The sequence below is a fragment of the Sturnira hondurensis genome, unplaced genomic scaffold (genome assembly GCF_014824575.4).
Source record: "Sturnira hondurensis isolate 20B ecotype Veracruz unplaced genomic scaffold, ASM1482457v3 Scaffold0014384, whole genome shotgun sequence".
Classification (NCBI taxonomy): domain Eukaryota; kingdom Metazoa; phylum Chordata; class Mammalia; order Chiroptera; family Phyllostomidae; genus Sturnira; species Sturnira hondurensis.
The window spans coordinates 3,655,447-3,671,423 of NW_028087015.1; the positions used below are offsets into that span (position 1 = coordinate 3,655,447).

General features: G+C 38.6%; 1 protein-coding gene across 2 annotated transcripts in view; it reads left to right on the forward strand.

The window, feature by feature from the left end:
- SREK1IP1 (SREK1 interacting protein 1) overlaps nucleotides 1-15,977 on the forward strand; it is a 32,826-nt gene that overhangs the window by 1,873 nt on the left and 14,976 nt on the right. For both annotated transcript variants that reach the window (XR_005068902.1, XM_037062868.1), the window contains exons 2-3: nucleotides 9,375-9,422; nucleotides 13,732-13,875. Coding sequence is in view for 1 of the 2 variants with exons in the window: in XM_037062868.1 (XP_036918763.1) it covers nucleotides 9,375-9,422; nucleotides 13,732-13,875 (192 nt within the window). In the remaining variant the exon portion in view is untranslated. The remainder of the gene's footprint in view (nucleotides 1-9,374; nucleotides 9,423-13,731; nucleotides 13,876-15,977) is intronic.

Genomic DNA, 15,977 nt, shown 5'->3' on the forward strand with positions numbered 1-15,977 from the left:
TTTCCTAAGAACAATAGGAAGCCACCTGAGAGTTTTAAAACATTCACATTTTGGAAAAATTATTCTGGCCGTGTAGCTTGGAAGTGAGCTGGTTTGGAGGCAAAGACACCAGTTAAAAGTATTTCTCGTATGTTCTGTCTGATAATGCCTGGGGATGGTCTCAGCAAGAAGGGAGAGAACAGACATTGGAGGTATATTTTTGGTGGTAGAGCTACTAGGAATCGGTGACTGAGTCAGCCTAGGGGATGAGAGAAGAAATGTCTGAGTGCAGTTAGTTTCTGAAACAGGCAAGCCCTGACTGAGAAGGATGGGTTTGAGGGTGATGATGACTTTGGTTGGTGGCCCTTGCTGAGGTGCAAAGACACAGGAATGGCAATATCTAGTAGACAGTAAGAGACACAATTTGTAGTTAGGAGAGAAGCCAGAGTTCAAGGCAACAATTTGATGTCGTCCATGCATGTAATAAGCACTAAGTCCCTGCAAGCAGATTCCTTCTCTCGGGAAGTGTGTGGAGCGTGGAGAGAAGGCCTGTGTTGCTGAAGCCTGGAGAATATCACCATGGGAAGGGCCATCAGAAGAACCAGGGTGCACAGCAGATTGTTTGTCTGGGCACCGGATAGGTCAAGTCAGCCCAGGTGATCTTTGCATCGCTGAGCTGCATCCAAAGTTGACCTGCTGCCACTGTTGTTTTCACTGTTTAAGCAACCATTTCGAGCACCTCCATGGTATGGGCAGTCTGGGGGACACAGTGTCCCAGTGTGTGCCCTCATAAAACTTGTCTAGCAATGAAAATGTGGTCTTAAGAAAGAGGGCAGCAATATTTTTTTAAAAAGTCTTTGAAATTCCCTTGAACTTAGAACTGTGTTATAAAAACTTAGACCAATTCAAAATAATGTGTTAAAGTATAATAATCTTAAATTGTGCCATTAAGCTAGTTGGTAAGGCATAATTGAACTGTTTAAATCCAGCAAAAAAAAAAAAAGGAATAATAGGCATGACAGCACTGTGAAGTGTAATGAAAGTACCATTAGCAAATATAGACATAGAAAATGGTAAGATAATTTTTTGATCAATCCAGGTAGTGATTTGAAGGAAAATAGGGGTCCATCAGAAACACTTTGAGATAATCATCAAAAAGGACAAGTATTGTGCTCTTTTATTTTTAGGTACAATGCTGCTGTGGATTCAGCATGGCATTTTCTGAGTGGTCATGCTAGAGATCATCGCATGTGTGGCTATAAAGTAACAGGCTGCTTTCCCAAATGAAAACCGGCCTCTAATTTATGGTCGCCTGTTTCAGCTGTCTTTCCACAGCACTGTGTATAAGCTTATACCATCATGTAGGTAAGGATGAAGTGCATCCTCTCTTAGTAAGGGAAGTCATAGACTCCTAGTTGTTACTAAAGAAATTACATTTAAACACAGGGGTCAGTGAAGTTTACTTTCTTTTACAAACTGGTTTTCCTGCTCACAGTCGTTTATAAGTTCCGACATTCATTTTAAATCTCCGTTTACTGTGAAGTGCTGACCTGGCATCAAGAGGCCATCTGGGTTACTGAGGTGCTTGGCACAAGAGCTCTCTTTTTCCTTCCTTCCAGGAAATCTATGTAACCAAGGTAGGGTTTTCTGCAGCCAAATGAACAATTCATCTAGCATATCAAAAGTGAATCAAATTCTTAGCACACATTACAATAGCGTCTTTGTAATGAAGAATTCTGAATTACACTGCATCCAGTTTCTTCCCCCTCTTAAGCTGTACTACACATAATTTCTCTCTAGTCTGTGTTGCACATAGCTGCTGAAATAATTTTTCTAAATCACGTATTTGATCTTGTCATCCCTGGGAGGATTGACTCACCTGTGAATTGTCTGTTTCTCTTCATGTGACTTAATCTTTCTGAAGCTCAGTTTCCTCGTCTCTGTAATGAAGGAGTTGATGATTCAGCCTTCTTTCCCTTCTGAACACTTGAATGCCACAGTCCCCATCTCTGCAAGAAGGAAGCGCATGCTCTGGAGCATGGCCAACTCAGTCCTGCTACGCTTTCCTCCCACCTCTTCGCTCTTGCATTCTGCAGTCTGAAAGACATGGCCAGCCATTTCCAGAACCTCTCACGGACTTTTCTACTTACATACTTTTATTCTTATTGTCCCTCCTCTCCCGTGCAGACTTACCTGTGGGAAGTTTTCCTGATCCCTCAGGGGAAAGGCTTGCCTGCCAGTTCACCCTGCTTATTAATAGAGCTGTGTGTCTTTTACACTGGCACATTCTAGCATGTGTCACAGGTATGGGAGCATTATCCTAGACAACCTAGTATGTTGTAGTTTCCTTTAATGTAGGAACTTTATCCGTCTTTACCGTTTCTCCGACACCATTTCAGAGTTAGACCCATAATAGGTAAATAATGCTTGTGGGGGTTGATCACTAGAACTGCTGCTGAGTGGAAACCAGTACTCAGCCCGAACTGGACCGAACTCTCGAACTCTCGATTCTGCTTCGTTAGATAACAAGTTACACATCTCCGTGTCCCTTTTTATTTTAAACTGGTAATACCTACAACGTTTTTCTTCACAGGTTACTTGTATTTTCTGAGGCAAGTGGACGAAAGCATTTTATTCCACGTTAGTTGTTTAAAATAAGCAATTCTGATTGATTTAGTTTTAGCTCTTCTTTTGAGTGTCAGATAAGATTACGAAGACATTTTTAACTTAAAAGTGAGGACATCCACTCTTTCAAAATATTTACACCAAGGAACTCATTTAACTTTTTTTTTAATTCACAAAGAATTTTTAATTTTTGCTCTTCTTTCTATTTTTCCTTCAGTACATATTTGGTACTATAAATCCTTTATGTAAAGCAGTAAAAAAGGTTAAATACTTGGAGTTTTCTTCACATTCAACCTAAGTAAAATATATTTTATAGATACTAGCATCTATATGCTATAAAATATGACCACAGTTTGAATTTTAAAAGCAGAAGAAATTGAAGCTATCTTTAAGGGTCCTCAAATTATGATAACTAAAACTGACACGGGGTAACCAAGTATAAAACTTAACGTGTTACAAACAGGAAAGGAATCTAATAAAATTAAAAATAGGACAGAGGTGATTGAAATTGCTAACTACTTAATAGAAATAGAACTTAGTTATTTAAACTGTTTACTTTTAAATTTAAATGATTATAGAAAATATTTTGTGTAAAGGACACTTTGGCCTTGGCTGGGTTGCTCAGTTGGTTAGAGGTTCGTCCCAATACACAGAGGTTGTCTGCCCAAATCCAATAAGAGCACATACAAGAATCAACCAATGAATGCATAAATAAGTGGATGAACAAATTGATGTTTCTCTTTTTCTCTGTCTCTCATGAATAAATAAAAAATGAAAATAAAAAGAGGAAGAAATTGACAGCCATCCCCAAAGTGTAAAGCACTAAGAGAGATATAATGTTCAGTTGCACATATCACTGTTAAACTTTCCAATAACTGAATTGTTAGCTTAGAAACTGGTGATATGAAAATTCAAGAATGTAGATTTAGGTCAACATGATGGCTTGCCTTACCTTTGGGGGTCACTGAACAACCTGAGGCAACTGTGGGGACACTCCAGCCCTTTCTCTCAGGTTTTCTCATTCCTGTAACCATGTCCCTAGGTTTTGGTCTTCTCTAACCTTTGTTTTTTTTCTCTTCCTTTGTCCAACCGTTACTTTTTTTTACCTTTTATGCTAACTACTTTACTAAGTTATCATTTACATGTTAATATGCACAAAAAAACAAATGTACAGCTTAAAGAAGTATACATATATAAACATAAAGAGCAACATGTAGAAGAGTGCTTGTAGTAGGTTGCCATTTGTATAAAAAGATTATATATAATATGGATTACATATAGATTTTATTAAAAGATAGAGGTATATAAAAAACCTCTCCATACAGATGTATATTGGTTACCTGAAGAAAGAACTGGGTCCTGGGGAAGAAAGGGTAAGGCCATGCCACTATACACCTTTGGTAACTTTAAATTTTTAAGCATGTGAATAAATTACCTTCTCAAAAACCAGACCAAGAATCTTCACTCAAACCAAATCCCAATACTGTGAAGAGCTGTCGTGCAGCATTCTTTGACAAAAGGCAATGATTGCACCTGAAAATATTTCAGAGAAGTTACATTGCAGACTTCCAATAGAACTTTATTAACTGATGGTTTTAGGAACGAATTTCCGAGGTTTTTATTACTTGCATCCATTAAATGTATGAAGGGCTGACTCTGAATTGACAGTTCTGTTAAACAACTTGAGCCATAGGGAAGGGCACAGGTAATGGGGCTGGGCCTTTACCTCCCAGTAAGTTACGGGGGTAGAACAGACCAGTTTCTCTGGATTCTGGAGCATGCCAGAGAATTTTGTACACATCTCAGTGCTTAGCACAGTGTAGAGTCATTATGGGGTCTTCAACACCTGTTTATTGCCTTGAGGTTCAAACTTAGGAGAATACTGCAACAGTGAAGAATAGGCAACTTCTGTAGCCCCCAGTCGTCAGCTCTGAATGTAGACAGTGTCTGCAATGCCACTGGCCTCTCTGGGGCATGATAGACACTAGAAGAAAAGGAACATAAGAAAGAAGAATAATAGAAATCAGAATAACTGCTGGGCAGGAGAAGGGGAAAAGACAGAGGCACATGGAAATTTCTGGGGTGACATTCAAAATCTTGATTTGGGTGACACATGGAAAGATATATATATATATATATATATATATATCCTTTAAATATATACTGTATAGAACCTTTTTGATCTTTTCTATTCAGATGAATGAAAATGGATTCCCAGTATAGATTTTAATGTATACTTTATTTAGTTATTTTTTGTTTATATTGTTTTCTAAAGTATACTTTATTGATTATGCTATTACAGTTGTCCCATTTTTCCCCCTTAATGACCTGCACTCCTCTTCCCTCCAGCATCCCCCCACCTTAGTTCACGTCCATGGGTTGTACATACAAGTTCTTTGGCTTCTACATTTCCTGTACTATTTTTAACCTCCCCTGTCTATTTTGTACCTACCATTTATGCTTCTTATTCCCTGTACCTTTTCTCCCATTCTCTCCCCTCCCCTTTCCAACTGATAACCCTCCATGAGATCTACATTTCTGTGGTTCTGTTCCTGTCCTAGTTGTTTGCTTAGTTTTTTTCTTGTTTTTGTATTTTAATGTTCATTTGTTGATAGTTGTGAGTTTGTTGTCATTTTACTGTTCATAGTTTTGATCATCATAGTTTTTCTTAGATAAGCCCCTTTAACATTTCATATAATAAGGGCTTGGTGATGATGAACTCCTTTAACTTGACCTTATCTGGGAAGCACTTTTTCTGTCCTTCCATTCTAAATGAAAGCTCTGCTGGAGAGAGTAATCTTGGATGTAGGTCCTTCCTTGCCTTTCATGACTTTGAATACTTCTTTCCAGCCCCTTCTTGCCTGTAAGGTTTCTTTTGAGAAGTCAGCTGATAGTCTCAATAGGCACTCATGGGTAACTCTCTCCCTTTCTGTTGTTGCTTTTAAGATTCTCTCCTTATCTTTAATCTTGGATAATGTAATTATGATGAGTCTTGGTGTGCTTGTACTTGGATCGAACTTCTTTGGGACTCTTGGAGCTTCCTGGACTTGAACGTCTATTTCCTTTGCCAGATTGGGGAAGTTCTACTTCACTACTTTTTTCAAATAAGTTTTCAAAGTCTTGCTCTTCCTCTTCTCCTTCTGACATCCTTATGATTCAAATATTGGAACGTTTAAAGTTATCCTGGAGGTTCCTAAGCCTCTCCTCATTTTTTTAAATTCTTGTTTCTTCATTCTGTTCCGGTTGAATACTTACTTCTTTCTTCTGTTACAAATTGTTGATTTGAATCCTGGTTTCCTTCCCTTCGCTCTTGGTTCCCTGCGTATTTTTCTTTATTTCACTTTGTACAGTCTTCACTTCTTCCTTTATTTCACATCCATACTCAAGAATTTCTGTGAGCATCCTGATTACCAGTGTTTTGAACTCTGCATCTGATAGGTTGGCAATCTTCTTGTTGCTTAGTTCTTTCTCCGGAATTTTGATCTGTTCTTTCATTTGGGCCATATTTTCTTTGTCTGTGTTACGGTGGTGTATGTGGGGCAGGGGTCACGGAGGGAACATTGCCACTTGCTTGGATCTTGACCCACTTTCAGTCATTTCCCCCATTTCCCACAGGCTATTGGGCCCATCTGGTGCTGATTCCAGCGTGGGTGGATTTGTGTACATTCTAGGACCTCTCCAACAGGTTCTCCTGTGAGATTGGGAGGGCTGAGCATCTCTCCATATGTTTCAAAACTGTTTTTTTTTTCCTATGAAATTTCTGCTCAGTTTCTGTGCCCATTTTTTTCCCATTGGTTGTTGGTCATTTTCTTAATGATTTGTAGGGGTAATTGCCCTTTGTTGGTGCTATGACTTGCAAATATTTTTTCCAAGTTTTTATGTATCTTTTCAGTTTGCTTTTGGTAGTCTTTGTCATTCCAGGTTTTTTTTTTAATGCAGTCAATGTATAGATTTTTATTCAAAGCCTTATTTTGGATTATAGTTCATGATTATAAAGGAAGATTTTGAGGGGGGCAGGTTCTATTACTCTAAATAGCCCCAGCAAACTTTAAATCTTTCTTTTTTTAATCCTCATATGAGAACGTGCTTTCTGATTTTAGAGGGAGGGAGAGAAACATCGATGTGAGAGAGAAACATTAATCAGTTGCCTGTTATATGCCCCAACTGGGGACTGGGGACTGAACCCACAACCTAGGCATGCGCCCTGACCAGGAATCAAACCCACAGCCTTTTGGTATATAGGACATGCTCCAACCTAGTCACTCAGGCCAGGACAGCCCTAGCAAACTTTGAAGAGGAGTAGAACAAACAGCAGCTTGGGGACCTAAGAGGAGGAAATGGTTAATTTCTTATAGGAGGAAGGGCCTCACAGCATAGCCTTGTTACTCATTCTGACTATAGATTTCGAGTATGTGCAATTGTGTTGGGCAGAGTTCTTATTCCGAACAACAAAATCCAACTGGTTAATTTTAGCAGAAAAAGAGAACTATCAGGGAGCTAACAGAATGTAAGCAAAGGCTGGAAAATATGGCTCAGAAGATAGATAAGGTGAAGGAAACTCATAGCCCAGATCCTGTACAGGTCAGACCTGGTGAGGGCTGCCTCTGCCAGTTCACTGCCACTAAAACTGGATCCCGAGAGCAGACTGAGTGCACTGTCCCCACTTCATTGTGTCACTTGGCTCAGATGTGTTGTGTCAGTTGCATCAGGTTCAAAGTTCCAGGGAGAAGCATTTGGCTAGGCAGTCAGGAAAATTATAGACCAATGAAGCTTGAAATTCTCATTTAACCAAAGACTGGTAAGGAAATAGCTGATACGGAGTTACTTTATTTAGAGTTCCTGTTATATTTCCCTTTCTTGTAAAATTCATAACTATTAAAGATGACCTGCTCTGAAAAAGTTTCATATTTTGTTTATTCAAAAAATAAGATACTTGAATGATGAGTTTTATCAGTGTGTTTAGTCATAAATGATTTAATTTCTAATACATGCTTAGATATGATCATTTTGGATCTGTCCATTACATTTTTAGTTTAGTAGGAGTGATAATGGTGCATTTAGTATGGTTTTTTTAAAATTCGGTATTATTTAGCGTCTGTGGTTTCTATGGAAACAGACAACATTGACCTGGATTCTCTGAGCTTTTTTTCCAACATGCAATTATTTCATATTGAAAGAGCTTCAGATTGTATTATTAATCCAGTTTTACTCCACAGCCTGCTACAGTGCAGCATACAATGTTCCTATGCTATGCAATCAAAACCACAATGTTTATGAGGGAAAAAAAAGATTGGGCACAATACTCAAAAGCTTCATCAGTGATACATTAAAAAATAATAGGAACCTGATGAAAGTAGTAGTATAATTTTGCACGTGTTGATTAGTTAAAAGATACATAAATACTGCAATAAATGGGGCACTATACCTTTTAAAAGACCTGACGTTTGAAGCCTGTGGGTTGTTCTGAAATGATAGTAGGACGGCGATGGCACAGAACCAGAGGGAAAGTTGTCGCACCAGATGTGTGTGGACACTGCTCACACCACGCGCGGTGAGCTGAGGTCGCTAGAAGTGGTTGCAGTTGTGCTGGTCTGTGTGTGCTGTGTATTCCTACGAGGCTCGGAGCAGCTGATGCAGTTTTCTGCATTTAACAGCGTTTTTCATGGACAGAAACTTACATTATGCTCATACTGTTCTCTCTTATATTGGTTGCATTGAAACAAATCCGTATTTTTCAAACAAGCATTATAGCAGAACTGGCTATTTTTACTAGAAAAACTCAGTAATGTACATTTTAAAGCAAAATTGGGGTTGGGGGAAAATAACTAATATTTTGACTTCGTAACATTAAAATGTCTGGGAAAATGATTTTTCTTTTAAAATAAGCACTGTTTTATATTTGTACTATATGCTCTTTATTGCTACATTGAGATACTACCTTTATTTGAAGGGGTTAAGAGTAAGACAGCCTTTATTAAGAAAATAGAGTAATATTGACTGACCCTCTGATTGATTGATAGAAGTCCTTATTGTAAGGTTAAGTTAGTTTCAACTGTACATATATACAGTGGAATATTATTCATCCATAAAAAGGGTGACATTCTGATATGTGCTATAATATGAGTGAACATTGAAAACATGCGGTAAAATAAGTCAGACACAAAGAACAAACACTGTGTGATTCCACATATGAGATACCTAGAATGGGCAAATTCAGATAGAAAATAGAATAGAGATTACCAGGGGCTGGGGGTAAGGGGAATGGTCAGTTATTGTTCAATGGGTACAGTTTCTGTTTGGGATCCTGAAGAAGTTTGGAAATAGATGGTGGTGATGGTTGTACAACATTATGAACATATTTAATGCCACTGAATTGTGTACGCAAAAATGAGTAAGATGGTAAATTTTATCACAGTGAAATTCAGTTTTAATTTATTTCATCCATTATTTATATCTTCTATATTACATGCATATTCCAGTAATTATAGAGATACTGTAAATATTTCTGAGCATTGCTCAGAATGAATATATGACTAATTTTCTCTTATGAGTGCTAATTTGAGTACTGAAGTGAGATATAGCAGAAAAGCATACATTAACTGACTATTGAATATTCCTGTATATCTAGTAAATTATTTATTTTACATTTCAGGGTCAGGATGAAATACCCTAAAATTTCTTCCAAGTGGTTTTCTTAGGTTTTTCAAATGATGAAATTTTTGTGTTTTTACGTTATATGTCTCCTAAAATGCTGTCCAATTGTATTTTAGGTTGCAACAAGGATAGCGTTCGAGCAGGCTGTAAAAAATGTGGCTACCGTAAGTACATTAAAAAATAGCATTGTCTGTGAATCATTTCCTCATTGGGCACAGTGATCCCAGCACCCAGATGCCAATGCGCTGGACACAGAAATTCCTTTAGCCCTGTTATGTAGCTCATGTTCAAGGTGATTTAGAGCTTCATCTGTCAGCCCTACATATTCACTTTTCTTTCCCGCTACAGACTTAAGTGGCAGGTGGCTGTGGAGCTGGTGAGTAGCCAGGATGTCATAGAAGTCCACAGGGATAATAGACTCAGGAGTCGGGAGAAAGCGTGTGCCCCCAAAAGTACATGTGTACCTGTTCCTTTACTTACCCTTTCAGATGCTAGGTGAGAGGGAAAAGCAAGTAAAACCGTTTATGAAGCATTTCCCTATTTATTGAATTTATTCCTCTTGGGAAAATTGGACCCAGAATTTCTGCTCGCTGACAAAATTTAATTTAAATGATTATTAATCTCCATTATGAGTAATGGACTGGAAAGCAAACTTTAACCTGTGCAATCATATACCCAAAATTTGTAATTATGTACTATAAACAAATATTTCTGTAGATAGATGTGACAATTCCTAAGACTTTGATAACAGCTATAGTAATATTTGCCGTTTTTTAAGGTGTTTGGAGACCGTGCAGATGAGCTCAGATTGTTGTTAATACTCCATATTTTGTCAGTATCTTTCAATAGTAGTTACACTGTTTTAAAAGTTTCAAGTTGAGGGTGAATATGTTAGTAAGGAACATGGATCTCAGTTTTTTGTGGCAGAGTTCCTCAGCAAAATCAGAAGAACGGTTATTTCTGTCATACGGTGGGGTTTTTTTTGAAGTTGGCAACTTCTGAATATTGAAAAGCTACAAGGACACGAAGCCTGTCTCCATGGAACACATGCCTCAGATGTGGTAGCAGACTCTAGCTGAGCATTTGATCACAGAAACAGGAAATAAAAACATGCTTAAATACCTTAACATTTCATTTAACTTAAAATTCGAATCGACTGATATATAGTCATGACCTTTTCTTTGCCTATGGGTCTGCTAATTTGCATTACACATAGTCTTTTGAGTGAAAATCATATCTGAAATGCATTTTCCACTTTTCTAGCTTGTTTCTTTAAAACAAGAATATAGGGAAGCAGTTAAGATACAAAGAAATTTGAGTGCAAAGTTTTTCTGTCATTAGTTCTCAACTAGAGGTGGTACTGCCATCTAGAAATCTCTGGATGGTTTTTGAAAGTTGTCCATAGGGGTCGAGAGCAGTATGCATTTACCATGTAGGGTCCAGGGATTGTAAGTGTTTTACACTGTATGGGACATTCCTGGACAATGAAGAATTGTCTGCCCCAGAATACCATGGCAGCTCCTTTGAGAAACAGCAATGTTTTCTCATTGTCCTAGATTTTCCCCCATCGTTTATAGTTTTCTTGCCAGTGTCTATTTTGAAAACTGCTTTTTAAAACGATTCATTTACTTCAAGTCTTTCCAAAAGTACAGCTTTAGTTCATAGAAATAACCACTCATTTTTTCCATACTCACATTTTTTGGCCTACATGCTGTTATATAAGCACATTTTGGAACAACGATAACCACCTCTCTGTGGAATACAATACCAGTGCGTGGAGTAACATACACAGGCACACGCTGAGGACAAGTAACCGAGAAAGTCCAGTGCTGGGGGGAGCAGGAGTGCCAAAGAAGTAAAGTTTTTGTTCTTGTTTTTAAATTGAAGGGCATTGTCAGGTGTGACAGATAAGATTTATAAGAAACGAACTGAGAAATGTTCATTGGATTTTCCAGGTAGGGTGCTTGCTGACTTTAGCAAGATTGGTATAATAAGCAGAGTAGTCGTCATGAAACAGACTGTGTAGATTCAGGCCTGAGCGGTGAGAACAAACAAAGGTTTAGAGGAGTTGATGTCTTTGTTGTCAAGAAATTTACAAGAGAAAGCACACTCGTGTCTTAGTCCCTGGTGGCTGCTCTAAGAACACCAGCAGCGGATGGCTTCTAAACAGCAGACAAGTCTTGCCCACAGAGCCAGGGCTGAAGGTCCGAGATCGGGTGCCACCGTGGTCCCATGAGGGCCCTCCTCTAGGTCACAGACTTTTTGTCCAGTCCTCACATGGGGGAGTCTCTTTTATAAGGTGTTGATCCCATTTACGAGGGTGCCACCCAGTGAGGCAGAGACTATTTTTTCAAGCTAGGAAATTAATATTAAAAATTGGTCTGGTATTACATTAATTAAAAACCTTAACTCCAGCTACATGTCATTATTAATAAAACTAAATCAAAAACTAAAAACTACATAGAAATGCTCATATAAAGGGATGGAGGAAAAGAACAGGTAGCTATCAGGCTGAAATTGTTGATATTCAGCTGTTTTACTCAAAACAATTGTAACTTCATATGATGCAACTAATAATAACAACAAAGCACTAGACACTAATGGAACAATTTTAATATCAGACTTTTGAGGCAAGAGCAGTACTAAAGATAAAGAGAGATTCAAGAACAATCAATCAAGAAGATTAATTAATGATCTTGAACAGCTTCCTTATAATCTCGAAATATGTATAGCAAAAACTATACCAAGGAGAAATGGATAAATCTATGATAGAGGTACTTAAAATTTCACCATCATAAGTTATTAGACAAAAAAGTAATATGGAGAAAATTTGAAGAACGAAATAAACATAGAACCCTATTCAACAAATAGTAATATATATTCTTTTAAAATACATATGGAATCTCTTCCTAAATGTACCGTGGTGGACCATAAAATAAGTGCCAGCAAATGCCAATGAACTTATATCATGCCAACCCCATTTTCTGACAACGGTGTAATAAATTTAGAACTCAACCAAAGCGACATGACAGGATGGGGGGGATGAACAACGAGGCCTGGGGCTGTGCCCAACATTGGGACTCTAACAGGAGAGGCTCTTGTATGAATCTAGAACTTTTCCAGAGGACTTCATCCTCAAATTCAGGGAGACCTAGAAATGAACCCTAGCACAGACCTGTGGTGAATCATCTACCATCTGTGGGTTGTGAAATCAATTATATGGTTACCATCAGAAATGGTATTTCTGAATATCAAGTATAGTGATGCTTCGTGTAACTTTTGTTTGGATTGTCGTGTCGTAGTGTGTCATTGTATATGAATATGTATGTGAATGTATTTGGTTGCATTGTAATTTTTTACCATCATTCAGCCATAGTAAAAAAAAAAAAAAAAAGAAAGCTGCTGCTTTGGAGGAACCGTGCTGTGTGTGCAGGAAGAGCCGTGAGCTGCCGCGTGTGTCAGCATTATTTAGAATAGCCACGGCTGGAAGCAGCCTGGCACTCTATCAGTAGTGGATAGGGTAAATAAATATTTTTATCCAAGGCAACATTATTCATCAGGTAAAATGAGATAATGTCATCTACCATTAACACAGATAAATCACGCAATTAACATCAAGTGGCAGGAACAAGTTGCAGAGTGAGAAGTAAGCAAAATTGAGTTTATGTTTTAGAAAACAATAATATAACATGGTGTTCAGTAAAGAGAGACACCAGCCTCTGTATAGCAACTACTGCAGACAGAGGATGGGAGTGGGGTGAAGTCCAGGTTCCAAAGGATGGGACAAGCTCTCCAGCTTCGTGGTGCGTGCGCAGGCAGGCGAGCATTTCCTTTACAAAAACTGTAGGTGAATATGACAGAATGGTAATGGGCGGGTGCTGGGTACTTGGGTATCGATTACGTTATTTCCTGCACTTTTCTGGTGTTTGTAATACTTGATGTTTTAAAAAATGGCATCATGCTGTAAGTAGACAACTGTTGTAGTTTTCTTAGAGAAGGAATCTTACGGGGGTGAAGAAAGTCAGAAGCACATATTCGGGTGTATTTTTTAGAGGACCACATTTAGTATGTTATTATGGTGCCTTTAAATATGTGAAGGCTCTGCAGTTACATGAGTACAGTACAAAAGATGAAAAGAAAGCAGTATATGAAAGGAATTAAATATAAAATCCTAAATACGAGAATGTTTTCTTTAGTACATAAAAGAGAAAATGCATTACATCAAAAGGGGGAATACAGTGATTCAGTACTCAGGAAAAAATACTTATTAAAATAGAAGCCCTGATGAAAAAAGAAAAAAGTTCTCTGAGCATTGTAGTCAGGGAGAGTGAACTGCCACCCGCTGATTAAAACTTGAAGCTAAACATTATATTATATTATTAAAATTGTAATTTGTTGCTTGCCTTGGGGCAATAAAAATATATATATAATGTATCTATCATTTTGTCATTCATATTTTTTGGTTTTACTTAGCTGGTCACCTGACTTTTGAATGCCGCAATTTTCTCCGAGTAGACCCCAAAAGGGACATAGTTTTGGATGTCAGCAGTACGAGCAGTGAGGAGAGTGATGAAGAGAATGAGGAACTGAATAAATTGCAGGCATTACAAGAAAAAAGTAAGCGGTGCTTTTTTCCTCTTCATCCTCTCAAAGTGTTCCTAAATGTTCTACTATGTCGTGTTCATCTGTCTTTCTGTTGTATTTATCAGTAAGACATCTTTTCTGTTTTATGTAAGGACTCCTGCATAGGCAAGGAAATAGGCTTTGAACATTGTAAGTAAATTGCCCAAAATGAAACTGCTGGTCAGTTACAGGACCACAGGCAAGTCTGTTTTTACTCCAGACCCAGGTTTTGTTGCTGTTCCATCACACTATGATATGTCCCATGGGGGAAAAGTGTGATTTAACACTTGGTTTCTAGCCCTGTTTGGCCATTTTTTAGCATGTGACTTTCCGCAAGTCACTTTACCACTCGAAACCTCAGTTTCCTTGCAGAACAACACAGGAGACTGGGTTGTTAAATCGCACTGATCCAAATCAGAGATCTCAGCCAGTATCCGGCTTTACTGAGAATATAGGTGTATAAGTGACCACGAGGCACAGGCAAAGCAGCAGGGTTCTGGGATGGCCAGTGCAGCTCCCTGGGTGTTTCCTACTTCGAAACCCACTCCAGCCAGAATTAACACAAGAAGTTTCCACAGTACTTACACAAAAGAAGTCACTTTAATCATAAAACATCTCCATTTTGCCTGGATAATTACATTTTCCAGGGAGCCATGCCCATAAATCTGTCCATTCCAGGATTGTTAACCGTAAGCAATCTTAGACGAACTAGGTACCTTCTGCTGTAAGCAGTCTGTAAACAAGGATTCTCTTGCCCACGTCTTGATCATGGACTTCTAGCTTTCAGAACTGTGAGAAAATAAATTTCGCTGCCCTCTTCCCTCCCAAAAAGGCTTCTGTAGCCAGCAGATACCATGTATTTGTTTCCAGGAGGTAACAAATTAGCGCTTGTATAAAAAAATTCCTTTCCTAGGAGCCTCTTCCTCTCCCTCCCCAAGGAAAAGAGATTACAGACCTGTTTAACCATTTCTTTCCCATCTTGTGTGTAAAATGGCCTATCTTTGCAGTGAGGTTTTAGGGATTAAATGTGAGGTTGTCTGTGGAAATACTTTGTAAACTACAAAATGTCACATGATAGGTGTCACACAAAAGCAAAATACACTATCTGAATATGGGTTTAGGCATGGGATGAGAGAGATGCAGGAAGTTTAAACTCATTTAGGTCAGCAGATAACAATAAACACTTTAGAAATTTGTAAGCTTTCCCTGTTCTATCTGGTGAAAGGAAGTGAAGGGGGCAGATGTCAGGATACCAGGAGAGTGAGAGGGCAGAGAGGACAAACACAGGTCCCCTGCGTGTGTGTGCATGGCTCCAGGGTGAGGACATCCCTCCTGTAACATCCCCGAAATGAGAGTAGAAGATTTTTTTTGAAGACATAAACTGACAAAGGCAAAGAAAATGGGATAGGAAGCAATAGTGACAGAGTTTCACTGGAATGCTGGTCTTTTAGTGATAACGGACTGCATACTTGAGAAAGATACATCCTTTAACAGTGAAACAGAAGAAATCTGAGCAGTTACCTGATAGGCACTTTGAAACCTCCTAAAGATTTGATAATGAGTATCCTTAGATACCTTTGTAATTGAGGAATTATGAAAGACTAAAAACAGAGGGATTGGTTGAAAAATCTGTAGTAGTTAGATGCCCAGTTCCTTCCTCTTACTCTGAAGCCAGGTGACCTCCCCATCGATTACTATCAGCTCAATTTTCCAGACAGGGTGAGACAAAGGCTCCTTAAATAGGGACGTGCCAAACACAGGCGAGCCCGCAGTAGGTTAGGAGTACACGCAGAATGGTGAGACCCTTTTGGCGGTCTCCACTGTTTGGTTCCCAGACACGTATCACCTAGGACTGAGATTTGAAATTCACCTCTGGGGACTCTGACTCATCTAAGAAGAAGGTAATAAAGATATTGACGTCAAGATTCTTCGAGAACATGGCCTGGCCAGATTTCTGGTGAAGTCCAGATTTCCAGACTCTGCTTGCTGAAAGCTTCTGGTCGTCTTTTTGACAACGAAGGAGCACTGAGTTTCTGAGGAAAGACTCTAGCCTGAAATACAAATGCCAAATCCGACAAATGAAAAAAATCAACTTG